A 20104-nucleotide genomic window follows, 5' to 3' on the forward strand; every position below is an offset into this window, starting at 1 on the left:
TTTAAAACTTAATCTTCAGCAATCGGAAGGCTTATTATCGTCAACGGTCATACCACGTTGTAAAACACCAGTTCTCGTCCGATCACTGAAGTTAAGCAACGTTGGGCATGGTCAGTACTTAGATGGGTGACCGCTTGGGAACACCATGTACTGTTGGCATCATCTTTTCTTTTTGCTAATTTAAATATTATAAATATTGATATAATTTTTTTATTCCAACCCCTATGCTAAATCACTTACTTATAATGTGATAACTATTGAATCAATAGATTGTACATTTCGTGAAAAATGATCATAAATAACAGCATACGTAGCGTTTGAAAATTTATAAACAACTGCGTTCAATACGTTTAAAAATTTATAAACCACGTTCTAAAAATTTAAAAATTATATCATGCTGGGGCCATGCCGTCGTTTTTTATGTGATGGTTTTATTACAAGGAAAGGCACGGAAATGTCCCCCTCCGATTTTGATGAGCATTTAATATGTTGTTTTCTAGACAAAAATAATGAACACGTATTTTTTTATATGTGCCCATACGCGTCTCTAGGGTAAAACACCTCTTTGAAAAAAATTGGTTTTTTTCTTCCGAGATGAATATTTCAGAAATTATAAGAGATAGGAAAAAATTTTCAAATTAAAAGTTAAATGGCTTCAAAAGTACTTTACAACAATAACAGAAAAAAAATTTATTTTTTTTTAACTTTTTATGATAGTATTTCAAAATTTTTTTTTGTTATTATTCGAACTCGCAAGTGGATAAAGTGGGGATAAGATAAAGACTACTTATTATGACGGGAACTGAGACTTTCGGTAATATCAGAACTCAGGACAGATCGAGATTTTTGATTCTCGATGGTGCCCGATGATTCCTGACGTCGAAATGATCCAGCGTCACATTACAATAATAAATTCGAATAAGATGCAATTTCACTTTTTATTTATTTATTTGAACAATTTTTATTAGACATCTAAGAATTATTAATAAATTAAAACAAAAAATGAAATAAAATTTTTTAATAAAAAAATAAATAATAATTTTTAATAAAAAAATATTAAAATAAATAAAATTAATTAGAAAATATGAAATATGTGTGTATATTTATATCCGAAACGTACGATACGTAAGCAACTACTTTAATAAATTATTAAAAACTATATTAAATAAGTAAATTAATTAAATAAATGAGTAAACATAAAATATGTGATTATAAAGATGAAAATATATAATTATAAAACATAAAATAATAAGCAAAATATATAATTATAAATTTATATGTACTTACAAAATTAAGAAAACAACATATTAAAAGCTCATCAAAATCGGAAGGGAACTCTTCCGTGCCTTTCCTTGTCAATGAAAAAATACTTTATTATAGTATTTTGAAAAGCTCTCGGGGGAAGCTACAAGAGCTTTTTTTTTGGGAAAAGATTGCCCTGACACCCTGTATATGTGTATATATATATATATATATAAATTAACCAGAATTTATCGAAAATATATGTATATATATAAATTAATATCAACTCGATTAGCAGAATGAATTATTAGTAGAATGAGGAAAACAACTAATTGACAACGGAAACTGATTGAGTGCAAACATTTACGGAAAAAGTAGATTATGTTCGGAACAATATTATGCGTTTTATTGAAAAGTTTAGTATTGATAAAGGCAACTATCACGTTTATGCCGAAGGATTATATCACTCCAAATAGCCTCCAGGAAGAATGCGTTTCCATGTGTCCGGATTTAAATTTCACACAAGTAAGAGATATTTTTCGTTTGATTAAGAAACAATTGAATGTTATTGCCTTAAGGGGATCCTTAAGTGACGCTCGAACTCCAACGGGATAGCGCCCTCATTTAAGAGTAATTAAAATTGTCGATAATACCGACAATTTTAATTTCGCCATTACCGATAGTAATATGTATATAATATGTTTTTTTTTAACATATGATTTATGCATATTACAAAGAACAATTTTTATTTACATTTAACATGTTTAAATCAAACAATATAATATATTTATACTTCTCTATCACACGCATATGTAAGCGTATAAATAAAAAAAGAAATATATATATATATATGGTATTCTTTGCCAAGCACATAGATCACCCATCTAAAATTATATATACAGGGTGTTTCATTTTAATCCGACCAGTCGAATATCTCGAAAACCAAGTCCGGGAGAGAAAAATATTTCAGACAAAAGTTGTTTGGTTTCGAGGGGGCCATAAGATGGTATCATTGGTTTGACCTTGAAGAGTCATTTGAAGGTCACGTGAAGGTCACTTCAATTTTTTTAAATGGAACACCCTATATATTTTTGCACACTCTTGTAGCTTATCTCGAGAGCTTTCCAAAACACTATCATTAAGTACCTTTTCGTTAAGTACTTTTTGAGTTATGAGGGTTGAAATAATTTCTTAATTTTACATAAACCGTAAAATATCTTGTAAAATATTCACTTTTCGATTATCTTACCTTAATACTTTTATGTACAAAATAATGAGAGGAATCAATTGGTGTAAAAAAAACACATAGTTGTTTTTAAGAAAAAATATGGAATTGTTAATTGCAAATTACATATTTTTTCTTCAAAACAACTATGTGTTTTCTTTACACCAATTGATTCCTCTCATTATTTTGTACGTAAAAGTATTAAGGTAAGATAATCGAAAAATGAATATTTTACTAGATATTTTACGGTTTATGTAGAATTAAGAAATTATTTCAAGCCTCATAACTCAAAAAGTACTTAACGAAAAGGTACTTAATTATAGTATTTTGGAAAGCTCTCGATGTCAGCTACAAGAATGTGCAAAAATATATAGGGTATTCTATTTAAGAAATTTAAGGTGACCTTTATGTGACCTTCAAATGACTGTTCAAGGTCAAATCATTGTCACCATCTTATGGCCCCCTCGAAACCAAACAACTTTTGTCTGAAATATTTTTCTCTCCCGGGCTTGGTTTTCGAGATATTCGACTGGTCGGATTAAAATGAAACACCCTGTATATATATATATATATATATATATATATATATATATATATATACATATATATATATATATATATATATATATATATATATATATATATATATATGTTTTCTCTTTGCATATTTATTATCAATATTATAATATTCATCGCCAACTAACTATATAACCGTAACAAATAAAATAATTCTTTGAATAAAAAGTACAACTTATATTCCAAAACTATATATTGCAGGAAGAGATGACAAGAAAAAAGGTTACAAACATAAATAAAAAAAAAATAAATATAAAAAAATATTATAAACATTATAAACCATGTATGTTTTATTATTTTATTCATATATTTTCGTAAAACCAAATAAAAAATAAACCAAAAAATTTTTTTATAATTTTTCCGTTATTACTTATTTTCTCAACAAACCTATTATTTTTTATTTATTCATTACCACAAATATTGTATAATAATGTCAATAGAATTGTAATTCCATTTATTATTACGTAATAATGTGTAGTTCAAAATATTCAGTTACTTGTTCAGTTGTTGGTATAAATTATAGTTATGATATAAAGTATGGTTATAAATTTCAAAATTAGAGTTTCTAAAAATTATTGCTCATGTGCTATATATTATGACTAGTCAAATCTTATATATTTATTCATTACATAGTATTGCCTATTATGTTGATTATAATAGATTTATGAATGAATGTTTACAATTTTTCATTTTTCTCTCTCTCTCTCTCTCTCGCTCTTTTCGCAATATCTAATATACAATTTTGAAATATAAATTTTATTTGATTGACAAATATATTCCACTCGTTACGCTTATTGTTTTTATTTCACAATGGGAATTATAATATCTTGCAAGATAATATACATCAATTTTCATTTTCATAAACACGCGATATCAATATTATATATGTATCGCCGAATAACGACTAACAAACACACACACACACACACACACACATACATGCAATGATGTGTAGAGAACGTGCAAATGATATGCGAGAACCATTCGACTGTTATAACATTATAACGTGTCAAATATAATAGCGAAAATAAAAAATAAAAATTATATATTATTAGATTATATATATTGTGTTATTATATTTATTTATTTTTTTTGTGTTTACACACACGTAATGGGACGCAAGTACGATGAAAAACGTTTGCCCTTTAGTGCGTGGAGACTTAGTAAAAAGAAAGGATGGTTTAAAAGGTTAGTATTTTTATATCAATTGAGAATTACTATTATATATACAACGCACGCACACACACACACGCACGCATGCACGCACACACACACACACAAAGATTATATCTCTCACAGATTTTCTCTCTCTCTCTCTCTTTCTCTTTCTCCCTCTCCCGCCCTCTTTTTCTCTCTAACTCCCTCTTCTTTCCTCTCTCTCTCTTTTTTTGTCCTTCATTCTTCTCTGTTATCCAGTTTATTACATACATCTTATATACATAAATGCATATAATATAAATAATTATATATATACACAAATAATCATGAAACAATTATTATCTCTAAAAGATAAGAATGCAGTCCTTTGCTTATCTTTATATGTAAAACTATATATATATTTTTTTATAGTAGTTAGTGCCAGAGGCGGTCTATTCGTGAGCTGGCTAACAAATATTTTTCCCAGAGGCGGTTTATTCGTGTGCTGGTTGATCTAAGAAATATTTCTCACCAGATGCGGTTTGCATGTGTGCTCTGGTTATTAAAAAATATTTATCCCAGAGGCGATTTATTCGTGTGCTGGTTGATTTAAGAAATATTTCTCACCATTTGCATGTACGCTCTTTACTGAAAATTATGTTCTATTCTAAACATGATCTATTGTGCTACAGTTAATTTTCACAGTAATATTTATGTAAGATTTTATAATTAAAGGACTGCACTTATTTTTTAAAGGTTTTACTTTTTTCATGATTTTTGTAGCAATATAAGTACTAATCCATTTATCTTTTTGCAGGCGACAATCATTGAAGCTGTTAAAGATCCAAGACACAAATGATTTCAGGTGCATGAAGGGTAGCGACGAATCCATCAACTTTCAGAAATCGGTGGAATCTTTCCTCGATACGATGGATTTGGAAGTTAGTACCCAAATGCAATGCTTGGAGTCAATTTCAAATACAGGTATGTGTTATGAAAATGTCGAACTTGAAGATAACAATACTTTTGTTATCGATAATGGCCCTCTGGATGCATATCGTATCAAAGGAAGCATGCCTGAAGGCCGACGCATTGTCGACATTTCTTTTCTGTGGAGTGAAGTCCATAGAACATTTGATAACCATGCGCGAGGAATAGAGTGCCAATTTAAAGATTGGAAACTCATAAATTCTAGCCACCGTGGGTTTAAGACGCAGTTATTCTTTCAATGCCAAATGTGCAATTATAAAGCTAATATCTGGTCAGAACCCACGGAGCCAGAAATATTAGATATTAATATGGCTGTTGTAACAGGAACTGTTACGGTGGTTATGCCCAGCTGGAAGAGCTGTGTGCAGCCATGAATATTCCTTGTTTGTCCGAGCCAACTTATATAAAATATAGAGAAAATTTAGTCGATGATTTTCAGAAAACAGCCATGGAAAATATGAAAATGGCTGGCGAAGTTGAAAAACAACTCGCTCTTGATAAAAACGAAGTTATAAACGGTTTTCCGTATATAACAGTTGTTGCGGATGGTAGTTGGATGAAGAGATCGTACGGCACTGCCTACGACTCTCTTTCCGGTATTGGAGCCATAATTGGTTACCGCACGAGAAAAGTTCTCTTCGTTGGTGTTCGCAACAAATTTTGCACACTATGTAATATGGCAGAGCGGAAAGGTGTTCAATCACGAGTTCACAAATGCTATAAAAATTTTGATCGCAACGCAAACTCCACAAGCATGGAAAGCGATGTCATCGCGGAAGGTTTCAAATGTAGCCTCGAAATGTATGGACCGATTTATAAAACGGTTATTGCCGATGGTGACAGTAGCGTATATCAGGCTATTATTGATAACAGACCATATCGTGAACATATGGTGACTGTAAAAAAAATTGAATGCACCAATCATTTGCTTCGCAATTTATGCAAAAAGCTAAAAGCTGTGGCCGAGATGTCTCAGCCAAAAATGCATAGACAACGTGGCTTTGTGGAGATGCGAAATGTTGTGAAAAACAATTTTAAAAATACGAAAGGAAGTAATAGAGGCAGCCGCTCTACGAAAAAAAGAAAGGCAACCTCAACATTGTCAAGCTATGGAATTACAAAAAGATATATTGAATATTTCTAGCCATATTTTTGGCGAACATAAGCATTGTAAATCATGCGGTCGTACATACAAAGAAAATTGTGATGAAACGAACAAAAATTATGTACCGTTTCTAAAATTTCACGGTCTTTATTCAAAAATAGAAAGTGCTGTCATATATCTAAGCGCTTACTCTGAAAGTTTATTGTTAAATTTAACGAATAACCCTGCAGAATCATTCAATTCAATAATCTGCAAAGAAATTGGCGGAAAACATATTAATTTTGGTAAACGAGGCTCTTTCAATGCTAGAATTGCGGGAGCAGTTAATATAATGCAATATAATACGCAACAAGTACTTACACAAGTACATCAAAGCATGCGTAAGACTGTTCCGTCTATTGTCGAGAATCTGGAAAAGCGACGACAAATAAAAGTTGCGAAAACCAGAGAATCTCGAGAAGAGCAGGGACGGCCAAAAAAATTTAAGCAGGAGTCAGGAACGGATCGTTATTACGGTCCGCAATCGCAAAAACCAGATCTTCCATCCGATATATTCGAACAACTTCGGCAAAACCATTTAGAAAAGTTGTTCGAAAATGCGCTAAACTGGCAAAAAATTGAACTCGATACAAGAAATCAAAATGAATCAGAATTATGGTTATCACTGAGACGAGAAATGTTGACGGCATCCAATTTTGGAACCGTATGTCGCATGAGACCAACAACATCTTGCGCAGCGACAGTAAAATCCATTTTATATCCTTCGTTTATTGATAATGCAGCATTTTATATAATATATAAAATATGGTCGCGATAAGGAAGAAATAGCAAGGAAAGAATTGGCCTTGAAATTAAATAAAGAGATAAAACCTTGCGGATTGTTTATTGATATTCAAAATCCATTCTTGGGTGCTTCACCTGACGGACTTATTGAAGAAAATGGTCTTGTGGAAATTAAATGTCCTCTGTCAGCAGAGCACTTGACAGCAGAAAAAGCCGTAGAGACACTGTCTTCTTTAAAAGGCATTTTTGATAAAAAAAATCCACGTAAAATGAATCGAAATCATCGATATTTTTATCAATTCAAGGTCAATTGAACATAACGCAGCGAGAATATTGTATTTTTGCTGTTTGGCCTCCAAAAGGCATGAAAATATTGCGCATTGATAGAGAGAATATCTTTTGGAGAAATCAAATGTTGCCTTTTTTAATACGCTTTTATAATGACTGCATGCTTCCAGAAATCTTGGACAGTCGTCATAATAGGCATATGCCTATCCGAAACCCAAGATATATAATAGAAGCTAAAGAAGCTAAAAAAGAAGCAGCAAAAAAGATACTTAGTCGAAGTACACGAAATGTAGAAAGCGAAAATGGCATAGAAGAGAGCATACAATTCAAAGCAAACGTTTCGTCAATGGAAACAGCAATGACTGCTACTATTGCTTTGAATAAAGAGCAAAATGATGATGACTGCATTATCATAAGTTACTCGAATAACAAACGAGATATAACTGAAGACGATATGGCAAGACATAAAAAATTTTTAGATGAGACGTTTGCTTCTCCTTCTTCAATAAAAAATAATGTCTTGTCTATAAAGAGTCAGTTAAATGATGAATCATTGGATTTATTTTTGCGCATCATAAGAGAAGTTTCTTGTTTCGAAACACAAAGTGTGCTATATTTAGAATATCCCCACATGATTGTAGCTAGTCATAGTGACAAAAGCTTACAAATAATTGGAGGAAATTGTAGTAATCACTGGAGATGTATTTTCTTTGATGGTACCAAACTTCATGTGTACGACAGTCTACCCGGCTGTACATATGATAAATTGGTAACTAAAGAAAAAAATTATATACATTTTCGTTATCCGAGAGTAAATTCAAGTGACATAATTTTTGAAAAGATTCAATCTCAACCTGATGGAATAAGTTGTGGAATTTATGCCGCAGCTTTCGCCACGACTATAGCCTTAGAAGGCAATCCTTGAGAGGAGAAATATTCGAAGGATGTAAAATGCATGAGAGAGCATTTTTATAAAATTATAGAAAGCAATAAACAATTGCCTTTTCCAAAGTTATTCTAAAAAAGCCTGATGAAATACTCGTCAGAGTGAGTAGAAGAAACATGCTTCAATTTTACTTGTAATTTATAATCGGAGAGACGAAATAAAGAAATAAAATATTTTGGTTGCGTTTTCACGAGAATGGGCGATGGAGGGGCCCATTCTATTTATATATATTTCTATATTTCTATATGCTAAATTCTATATATTTTATATTTCTATATTTTTTACAATGTTTAGAATATTTATCACTGTCAGGATCGAAACAATTGTATTGCGTTTGTATGTTTGTATTTTCAAATATTTACAAAATAGTATCTCGATCCCGATGGAGTAACAAATTTTTATATTCTAAATATTATAAGAAATAAAAAAATGTAAAAATAAAAAATAAATAAAAAAGATAATAATAAAAATAGTTTATAAATAAATAATAATAATTTATAATCTCAAGATATTAGCTTTTTCACTTAAAATGATACACCCTGTATATGTACATTTTTTCGATTTGAAAATAATTGTAAAGAATGGCATTTTTGTGATGACAACAAACACGACAGAAATCGGATCATTTTTAAATAAATTATTAAATTTTAATTACATATAATTAGAAATTATCCGATTTATGTCGTGTTTGGTGTAATCTCAAAAATGTCAAATCCATTGCAATTATTTTCAAGGAAAGATCTCCGACGTCGAAGCGAGAGCGAGAAGGAGTAAGGACCAGGCGACATGACGTATCGTCAAAGAGTTCCGAAGTCTCGCTCGCGAGGCTCGCTTTTACTTATCTTTATATGTCATTTTATGACTATGGAAAATAAAACTTATATTTTGCATGTTTTCACACACACACACACTTACGCGCGCGCGCGCGCGCACACACAACCCACCCACTTCCCGCCACACACGCACGCACACGCACGCGCGCGCGCGCGCGCGCGCACACACACACACACACACACACACACACACACACACACACACGTACACGCATATTTTATAATAACGTTTTTGGTCTCTCTCTCTCTCTCTCTCTCCCCCCTCTCTCTCTCGGCTCTCGCCTCTAACCTCACCTCTCGCATCTCTCTCTCTTTCGTCTCTCACCTCTCTCCTCTAACCTCTCACCTCTCTCCTCTAACCTCTCACCTCTCGCATCTCTCTCTTTTTCTCTCTCTCTCTTTCGTTTCTCACATTTCGTCTTTCACTCTCTCTCTCTCTTTCGTCTCTCACATCTCGTCTCTCACTCTCTCTTTTTCTTTCGACTCTCGCCTCTCTCCTCTAACCTCTCGCATCTCTCTCTCTCTGCTTCTCGCTCTTTCTGTGAAAAAAATAATTTTTTTTTATTGCAGCACAAAGCGAGAGTGATATATATAAAGCGGCAGCTGCACAGACGACGACGGCGGCGACGATGCCGAAAACGCCAACACCGACGCCGATGCCGATGCCGACGCCAACACCGCCAATGAAAGATGATACGACGAGGAAGGTGTCCGCGGTGACACCAACGGACCAGAGATCGACCCGAAGAGTGGAGCAAAAAATTAAACAAATAAATTACTTTATGAAATAATAACGTGTCAATATATTATACTATTTGTAAATCATATTGACATATGAATTGCAAATAATAATATAATAAACTAGATTTCAGTAGATCTATATTTGTATGCGTGTAATTACGTATAAAAATAAATATTTTTATCTTTTTCAGCGAATTAATGAAGCGGTAAGGTGCGCTATGAACCGGCAACGACGCAGACAGCGGCACATATCTCCATCTATATACGTGCCTGCCCCTCCACAATACATCCCCGCACCAATCGCACCAGAGTTGATGCCCGCACCGCCATCGGGATACATATCCGCACCCCTAGGATGCGTGTCCGCCCGGATACGTACCCGCACCATCCGGATACGTATCCGCACTACTCGGATGCGTGCCGGGTGGTGCGCATGGACCATTCGAATACGTGCCGGGCGGTGCGCCCGTATCCGGATATGTGCCCGCGCCGAGCGCACTATCCGGATACGTGCCGGCGCCGAATTATTATTGAAAAAAATAAATGATTTCTGTAATAAATATTATGTATTGTATACACCACACACACACACACACACACACACACACACACACACACACACACACACACACACACACAGAGACAGACAGACAGACACACACACAAAATAAATAAAAAAATATTGCAAAAATATTGTTTTTCCTTATATATATATATGTACAGAGAGAGAGAGAGAGAGAGAGAGAGGCGAGAGGAGAGAAACGAGAGGAGAGAGGCGAGAGGAGAAAGAGAGAGTGAAAGGAGAGAGGAGAGAGAGAGAGAGAGAGAGAGAGAGAGAGAGAGAGAGAGAGAGAGAGAGAGAGAGAGAGAGAATGAAGGATCAAGAAAACGAAAGTACGAGAGAATGCTATAATATACGTATAATGTAAATGTATATTACTTTCACACATATGAGAGACAAAGATAACGATTGTGTCTGTCCTTGTCAGCTAAACAAATTATAACTCCCTCTATCACGTTATACGGCAACTAATCTGTTACTCTGTTTTACTCTTTTTGACATCGAATCCGTACAAACACAAGTCCTAAATATTTTTTGGATATATTTTTTTTCGCAGGCTTCTAAACTCATTTTTAACAATTCCGTATTATTCTTTCATGTTATTCAAAATACGGGTCCCATATTTTTGCACGGACAAATTACAGAACTTTTATATTAAATAAATGTTTTTATGACGAGAAACAAGAAGTTGATAATAAAACTGTAATTATTTAACTTTCTTTTGATTTTCTACATAAAATTCGTCACCCGCATTTTGTTATTATAAATATTTTAATTGTGGAAAGGGATTTATTAAACTGAATAGCCAACAAAAAGATTCATCTTATAATTTAATATTCATATTTGTCGGTAAAATAGACCAACTTGAAGGATGCCGGACCTTCCTTTTTTACCGATAAAATTTTGTGCACCGAATACTTTTTATTAGCTGCACAGAATAATAAATACTTTTCCACAATTAAATTACACATAGCAACAAATATGAGAGCGAACCATTTTATGTTCAAAATGAAAAAAAAATAGAAAATTACAGTTTCCTTATCGGCTTCTGACATCAACTCGTAACAATATTAGCTGAATATAAAAGTTTTGCAGTTTATACGTACAAAATAAGAACGCACTCAACTCGGAATTTCCTAAAGAAATATAAATGAACAGTCAGAAATGCGTTTAGAAGCGTAATAAAAATAATTTCCGTGCACAAAAATTTCGTGCATATGTGTGTGTGCGAAATCGAGGCATGTGAGTAAAACAGGCCCGTAGATTAGTTGCTTGCTATCGCGACAGACGGCGCTATAATCGGTTTATGTGACAAGGAGAGACAATCTCGCACCATCCTTCTCTTCCATTTCGCGTGTAATAGTATACGTCAGTATACATGTATGCGCACACTAAGGCATTATACTCTTGCGTTTTCTTTCTCATATTGCGCGTCATAGATACTCGCTGTCGCGCGGCGCCGTAACAATCGTACGCGTAACAAGCTGCGTGAAAACAGCGTTACAACGTGTTACGTGGAAAATATTTTATGTAAGTTATACACAATATATATACACGTGTATATATATATATATATATATATATATATATATATATATAGTGTATATATATATATATATATATATATATATATATATATATAGTGTATATATATATATATATATATATATATATATATATATATATATACACGTACAGATTATATATTTTACTAGATGCAGTTTGCATATGCGCTCTAGTTATTAATTAAAAATACTTATTAAAAAATATTTATCCCAGAGGCGATTTATTGGTGGGCTGGTTGTTTTTAGAAATATTTCATACCAGATGCGCGGCCGCAATTTACGTGGAATGATTTCCCGGGCGTGCACGAAAATTAAGTGGACGTACAATATTACGTGTTGTGCAATAATTATGTGAAACTGGGTGTCGTGCATAATATCGGGATAACCGGTCCAGCAGTGCGTCTTCGTGTACGAAATGAAGAAAGGATTCTGGAAACATTTTATGAAAATCCTGGAACTAGCGTGCGTCATGTGGCACACGAATTTGGTTTTTCGCGATACGCAGTACATCACGCTTTACGTGTAATGGATTACGTCCGTATCATTACCAATGTGTGCAACACATTTTATCGAGGGATTTTCAACCACGGATCAATTTTTGTGAAGGTACTGTCATCATTAATTTTGAACAATTTTCACAAATATTTAAATTGAGAATGGAATAGGCCTATGGGGGGAACCACTATAAAAAAAGCGCACCATGCTATCTACCGCAAGGTGGTGTGGAAATGATAGCGCATCATTTTCTCGCAACTAAAAGGACGGGTCATTTTTCGGCGCGGTATTGCGATATATCGCACGCCACCATCATGTCTCGGAGAGCGATCCGCCCATCGCTTCGCCGCGCGCCTAGTATAGGATTACAGTAGGACGACTCTCGTCGCCGCGCGCTTCTACTCACGCAGATTGGCCGATATTCTTTATTTAATTTTTCGTTAATTATTGCGAATATCACAAAGCAGTACAAGTCCTTCCTTCTTAATTTGAGCCAATCTACCTCCATACTTCGTATGGGCTAAAATCTCCATGACACCCTGTATATGTAGTGACCAAAATAATCAAGAATATGATCATGACAATATACAGGGTGATTCTGAACAAACGTTTGTCTTTAAAATATCAAATTCTTGAATGAATTCTAAGACGATTTTTCCTCTTGTAAAATTTTACTCGGAGCTTAGTTTTTAAACTATAAAGGAAAATAGTTAACTACTTACGGAACGAGTACAAGAGGTAGGCAGGGACGGCGCGATATAGACGCGATTACGTGGAGCGCTCGCCGCGATCAGCTGATTGCTATACGCGATGACTGTAACAATCAGTGTGTGTGTGAGAATGTGTACGCACACACACACTGATTGTTACAGTCATCGCGTATAGCAATCAGCTGATCGCGGCGAGTGCCCCACGTAACCGCCTATATCGCGTCGTCCCTGCCTACCTCTTGTACTCGTTCCGTAAGTAGTTAACTATTTTCCTTTATAGTTTAAAAACTAAGCTCCGGACAAAATTTTGCAAGAGGAAAAATCGTTTTAGAATTCATTCAAGAATTTGATATTTTAAAGACAAACGTTTGTTCAGAATCACCCTGTATAGTAAAGTCATTTCGAACAAGCTGTCTAAAGGTAATATTCACTTTTACGAAAAAGGGCTTAAAAAGTGCCTTCGAGTCGCCAAAAATCCTCCTCGTATATATTTCTCTTTTGTACCTAAAAGGAACCTATTTACAAAATTTGACTCAAATCGGAGCATGATCGTTTTCGGAAGAACAGCCAGAAGGGTGTCTTCCGCAGGGTGTATCGGACCGATATTGGATCCATCTTGTGCGTGACGCTCGAAAGTCTTCGCGTGTGGCAGCAGAAACGGGAGGAATCATTATTGACAAAACTAGATTCTTTTTAATGGTCTAAAAAGTGGTTTTTCGATAATAAGAATGTTTTCCGCAGGGTGTATCGGGCGGACATCGATCCTATTTTGTGCGTGGCACTTGGAAGTCGCCGTATGTGATAGTAGAAAGGGGAGAAATTATTTTTGACGAAGCTAGAATTTTTTAGTTATCTGAAGGGTGGTTTTTCGTAAGGGTGTCTTTCGTAGGGCATATTGAAATATTATGTTTTCTGCTGTGCTATATTGTACTATTCTACATATATATGATGTATTTCGTTATTTATATGTATTTTCTAAAAATCGCTCCAGGAACGTTCCAAACTACATCAGCTAACATCAGCTGATTTTTTCTTATCTTTATTAGAGGGAAGATCGATAGTAGAAAAGATCAAAAAGTAGAATTTAATTCTCGAATATATTCTTAAGTTAAATTGAATATTTAAATCGTAAAATTTATTTAACAAGATTAAACTATATTAATGTTCGGATATTAATATTCATCTATGTCAGTTTTTTCCATTTGTGTGATTGAATATACATAATAAAATGTAAAAATGTCACGGACGGCCTCCGCGAGTTTGCCAGCCGAATCGGATAACCGCAATCGGGATCAGGTCTCGGGAGAACAGCAGTGAAAGAAAAAAATAATATCTTTCAAAATCTATAAATGAAAACAAAGTATTTGTATGTAAAAAAGATAAAGTTGTTTTCACTCCATATTGAAGAGAAAAACGATATACAGGGTTTACCAAAAGTGTGGAAACGCCTTAATATTTCGAAAAATACGCATTTTTAAAAAAAATGTTTCATACAAAAGTTATAGGGTTTTATGTGGCGCATTACACAGCAACATTATTATGACCTCGAATAGCGTTGTCAAGGTTATGTGAAGGTCAGCTTCAATTTTTTAAATGGAACCCTATATTTTTTATTACATTATTTTGCAGCTTATCTTGAGAGCTTTTCAAAACACTATAATAAAGTATTTCTTCATTGAGTACTTTTCGAGTTATGAGGCTTGAAATAATTTCTTAATTTTACATAAACCATAAAATAACTAGTAAAATATTTATTTTTCGATTATCTTACCTTAATACTTTTATGTACAAAATAATAAGAGGAATCAATTGGTGTAAAGAAAAAACATAGTTGTTTTTAAGAAAAAATATGTAATTTGCAATTAACAATTCCATACTCCCTATATAGAATGATATAAGAAACGATATAAGAAGATTGAATATAGATTTCAAAAAAAGATTTGTTATATTCATAAATTAAAATTGAAAATTTTTATCGTAGAGTTTATACTGTACAAAGCCGAGCTGCGAATACGGACGTTAGTTTACTTGGACGGTTTTTCGCAGATCCTTATATATTTCGCGATCGTATATGATTCATTAGTTTATTTAATTTTTCTTATAATAATTATTAATTATAATAAATATAATATAATATTATAATAAATATAAGAATAATAAAATTAAGTGCCAAGAAACACGATACGATTACAACTCCAATAAGATAAATATGATCTCTTTCTCTCAGCGCATATATATAAATGACGATGAAAAGGCAAAAAATTTCATTGAAAAAAATTTTCATTAAAATAAAATTGGAATAAAACCTTAAGAGGGTATTCTAGTCTACACAGAAGAAAGGACATTTTTGTTTTAAAAATATATTTAGTTTTAACATGGAAATCTTGAAATGAGATTATATTGCGTTAATTAAAGAAAAATATAATTGCTTGAATAATTGCTTACTTGAATGAAGCCATTTTATATAGTTTAATCAAAAAAAATATATTCTTATGATTTAAGATTTAATTTTCTTGAATGGAAAAGAAACAATGTTAGATAGAGAATAACATTTTTAAATCAAAGATTATAATTTTCTTAAAGTAAAATTAAATAATTATATATTCTTGAGATGACAATTACATTATTGAAATAAGACTATAATATTGTTGAAATTTAAAATTATTAAATTCTTCTAAGAAGATTATAAATTGTTGCGTATATACGAAACAATGAACGCGTTAGTTTAAATATATAAGTTTTGATTTGACACTTATTTTTTTTCTGTGTAGATTTGTAACGATGCATCCCGATGCATCGTTCCGAATCCCGGCAATGCCATCCGCCGGAAGCTGCCGCCCGGCAGAACACCCGCCGGACAGAGGCAGGGGCGCGGTGCGCCCACCTTTTAATCCGTTCATCGTTTAATTAACGGCCCAGAGCCGTTAAGGTCTCAAATCGAATACCGCCGATCATAGCCGACGGAGCCCGAACCGCCGACCGGCGAAAACCCGCGTTCGGCGCACAACCCGAACCCCTCCGAACGGGCCCGACCGCACCGTTTCCGAAAAACCGTTCGGAAGGGGTTATACCGCGCGCGCCGACGCGGGCAATTAGCCGGTATAAAAAGGGCTCATTTCGGCATCTAAGGACCATTCTCCTGATCCGCTCTTAGCTGTACGCTACAGAGAAACCTGAGAATTCCTACCGAGCACCAAATACCACGGACGAAAGGTGGAGAGAACTCCGTCTTGGCCGAGTGATCTCGATTCTACGGTACGGGTGCATCCGCCTAATCCTGCAGCTGGGGCTATCACGGAAGGTGGAGCTCAGAGCCGCCCCGGATCGAGAGCTCTCGACCCAGCTGCAACGCGAATCCGATCCTTCGCGACGCGATCCTGGTACGCGCAAAGGAAACACCGCAAGCGCATCGCGCAATCCGCAATCACGGCCTCGACCGCCGCTGACAAAGCGCATCACGCCTGACATTTACCGCGGCCCCGCCGCCGCCGTATACGCGTATTCCGTTGCCACGGCCTCCGCCGCCGTTAAAATATATATATATATATATATATATATATATATATATGTATATATTGTTACGTCCCTGATGTCCGTGATCATCGGGTCGGCTCCGATTAACAAGAACATCTGGTTGTCAAGAGTTGTTTACAAGGAAGAATGACAGTCGAGTCGTACCCAGCTGTCTAGCTGCGCGGACGCGTCTTGATTTCCCGAGCTAATATTATTGTTTATCCCGTTGCATTCTGGTGTTATTAAAGTTCCTGTGTTCTCTTTCAAATACGAGTTCTTATTTACGAGTGCGCGAGCGTGTGCGCGAGCGAGTACGCGGGTGCCGATCTTTGTGTCGCGCGCGATCGATAGATATCGTTCTGCGGACGCAACAATATAAAATTAATATAATGACAATTGAAATATAAAAACTTACATAGCCAACATCACCTTCAGAATTTTTTAAATTTGGGAAGAGTTCAATAACTGCTTCTGCATATTTACATTTTTCCCAAAAATGAATTTGTCTATTTATTTTTTTCTTATGTTCTAATAAATTTTGTACAACAATTTTTACTAGAAGTTTTCTGTACTTTTCTGATAAATATTTATTTTTTTCATAATTGTCAAGTATTTCCTGTCCACACGCAGAATCTTTTATTATTTTATACAACTTCTAGAATAGAAATACAATATAAATTTTTCATTTTAAATTCTTTATTTTATAATTTATAAAAAAAGAGAAATTTATCATACCTCTTTTGATATAATTTCATTACTTTCGAAAACAGTAGTATTTAATTTACATTTTTTGGAAGACGAGGCATTTTCTTCATGCTCACTATTATTTGAGCAATTTGATGTAACAGAACTTATAATAGAACATACATCTGTATCTGAACTTGTAGATAGTTGATTTATTTCTTTGGGAATCTGCGACAATGCTATAAAAAGAAATTATAATGTTCTTTAAGATACAAAATATATATAAAAGAAATTAGTAATTTAGTAAAACTTGTATACTTTTCATATCTTACAAATATCAATAATGTTTATTGTAGTTTTAATTTTTATAATAACACCTCGTGGATTTATTCGAATAAATTCTGGTAAAATATCTGGCTGAAGTTTAGCATCGTTTTCATCCGTAAATATAAAATCTGTATTTCTTAATGATGGAAAAGTGTTTTCAGCTGTAAACATACATTACAATTAAATATACATTGCAATTAAATAAAAATGATAAAATACACACACACATGTATATCTATATGTATATGTATAGATATATGAGTTCAGAAGTCAATATACAATGATAACTGTCTATATTATTTAAATAATTACAATAATTACTTTTGAAAACATTTTATAAGAGATATTGATTAAATTTTATTATTACTATACACACATTTGTTTTGTTCATGTAGGATAGATCTAACATCGTCATAGATGAACAAGCGGAAATAAGAAAGAAAGAAATTAAATTTACGATTGGTATGATCGTAACATACTCGCTAAACTTGTCTTTCTTTGACAGAATTATAACTTACGATGGCGTGATAATTGGTTGGCATTACAAATGTAAAGCTGCATTCGTTCATAATAATGTGAATTCTTTAATTCCTCATCTGAGCGAATTCTACGATAATAAGCATTTACGTCCATATTTATGTAGTTATCAAACTTGCAAATCAGACAATTCCAGATTTATCTGTCAACCGCACTATATAATTCTTGCAGAAAAGAATATAATGTTTTACGGACCACAAGGTATATATGAAATATTAGTAGCATTCTCTTTTATAAATTATATATATATATATATATATATTTTATATAATTTTTCTCTCTACACGCGCAATATAATATATTTCTTTTTATTTTAGATATGGTATCAAAATGTTCACCAAAATGGATTAGGAATGTAGACATAGGACGATATTTTACTAAATTTGAAAGCAATTATTACGTACCAAATGAAAAATTAGCAAGGAATTATCCAACTGATATCGCTGTTATGCATGAAATATGTTCTAATCAGTAGTGTATATAATAATATCCATTATATATATATATATATATATATATATATATATATATATATGTATACATACACACACACACATGCCCTTTGCCAAATTGATCGAAATATTTGAAATTGTTGTATTAAAATAACTATAAGCTTTGTCAAATAAGCCTGGGACTAAAAGGGTTCAAATCAAAGTAAGTACAAAAACTTGGCATGGTCGCATAACTCATATATTTTTATTAACATATTGATAATAATTTCTGACAATAATTTGCAAATTTTAATTTTAAATATATAATTCGTGAATCTTGATTTTAAATACTTATAATATTTACTAATAAAAATTTATGAGTTATAATTCAGGAACGTCAAGTTTTTATATGTCACTTTAGTCTTAACTCGTTTAGTTCAGGGCCTAATTTCAAAACAACTATTTCAAATATTTCGATCAATTTAGCACAGAACACTTTTAAATTCAAAATTAGCTTTCGATGACGCGTTAAAGGTTAATAAAGTCAAAATTTACTATTTGCAAGAAAATCTATAACATAATTGTTAGGGAAATGGCAGGTTGGGATGTGAATAATAATCTTAATTATTATTACGCGTACTATTTATTAAATTCGGCACTGCCCGTATCGAGTACAATTAGAAAAGTAAAAGAACAAAGGCTTGAACGGTTAAACGTGCACTCGCATGACTTGCCGGAGAGAGAAGGTCAGATAGTATATAAAGTAACTAGATTTGTAACAATAAGTAAAAGGAACTAGTCTTCCATCTAGAATCATATAATCTTAACATATAATTTAGGCATGAACAAAAGCACACATAAATCTACTACTTTAACAATAATAATGATATTTTATATATTATACAAAATATTTATCATACAGAAATTAAATTTATTTTAAAAACAAATCTCTCCTAATAAAAATAAAATGCATTATAATTTTATGGAAAAAATCTGTGTATAATATTTTTATGGCAAATATTATTTCAAATTACATACTCTTACAAATTGAATTGCTTCTCGATTAATTATAATTATTGATTTCATACTTGGTTTTGACTTCTTATTTTTTAGAAGATACTTTTTTTGGAAAAAATTGTTTTTAGTTTGTATTATTTTCCGAGTTTTAGGAATAAATATTTTTTAAGCTCTTTGTTCCATACAAGTTGGCATATTTTTTATGTGGCTGGCGTATTTTTTACCTTTGTCAGGTATATTTTTAATGGGATCAATAAATATATTGGAAAAAATTACTTCTCTTTTTTGCACCATTCTGGGATACTTTTATAACCTTTAATCACTTTAGTATTTTTTTCTCGTTTGTTACACTATTCTGCGTAACTCTTCTAATCTCACATATGCATAATTATCCATA

The 20104-nt window shown here is 33.0% G+C and overlaps 2 protein-coding genes, 1 non-coding gene and 1 pseudogene across 3 annotated transcripts; all 4 read left to right on the plus strand.

Moving 5' to 3' along the window:
- The first annotated feature begins 39 nt into the window (after window positions 1-39).
- Window positions 40-159, plus strand: LOC145959905 (5S ribosomal RNA). Its single transcript, XR_014435222.1, has one exon. It is a non-coding gene; the product is annotated as a 5S ribosomal RNA (ribosomal RNA).
- A 3903-nt stretch (window positions 160-4062) lies between these two features.
- Window positions 4063-10601, plus strand: LOC145959880 (uncharacterized). The gene is made up of 3 exons (XM_083079085.1): window positions 4063-4231; window positions 4998-5164; window positions 9696-10601. Exons 1-3 carry the CDS (start codon window positions 4155-4157, stop codon window positions 9914-9916), a joined length of 465 nt encoding a protein of 154 aa, XP_082935211.1. The 5' UTR covers window positions 4063-4154; the 3' UTR covers window positions 9917-10601.
- On the plus strand, window positions 5199-8321 carry LOC145974938 (uncharacterized; annotated as a pseudogene).
- Window positions 10602-17979: 7378 nt separating the features above from the next.
- LOC145962913 (F-box only protein 21-like) lies at window positions 17980-19648 on the plus strand. The gene is made up of 3 exons (XM_083084441.1): window positions 17980-17991; window positions 18118-18460; window positions 18577-19648. The coding sequence occupies exons 1-3, from the start codon at window positions 17980-17982 to the stop codon at window positions 18732-18734; spliced, it is 513 nt and encodes a 170-aa protein (XP_082940567.1). The 3' UTR covers window positions 18735-19648.
- Window positions 19649-20104: the final 456 nt, after the last annotated feature.

Source organism: Camponotus vicinus, unplaced genomic scaffold, assembly GCF_025532165.1.
Source record: "Camponotus vicinus isolate PSW18456_S1 unplaced genomic scaffold, iyCamVici1.0 SCAF_1, whole genome shotgun sequence".
Classification (NCBI taxonomy): Eukaryota; Metazoa; Arthropoda; class Insecta; order Hymenoptera; family Formicidae; genus Camponotus; species Camponotus vicinus.

What these genes read in the sequence shown, in the direction of transcription:
- LOC145959880 (XM_083079085.1), top strand. Translation starts at nt 4,155, where the DNA reads ATGGGACGCAAGTACGATGAAAAACGTTTGCCCTTTAGTGCGTGGAGA. An exon ending in AAGAAAGGATGGTTTAAAAG is followed by an intron (nt 4,232 to 4,997) that starts GTTAGTATTTTT and finishes ATCTTTTTGCAG; the next exon opens with GCGACAATCATTGAAGCTGT. An exon ending in GGAGTCAATTTCAAATACAG is followed by an intron (nt 5,165 to 9,695) that starts GTATGTGTTATG and finishes TTTTTATTGCAG; the next exon opens with CACAAAGCGAGAGTGATATA.
- LOC145962913 (XM_083084441.1), top strand. An exon ending in AATGTTTTACGGACCACAAG is followed by an intron (nt 18,461 to 18,576) that starts GTATATATGAAA and finishes TTTTTATTTTAG; the next exon opens with ATATGGTATCAAAATGTTCA.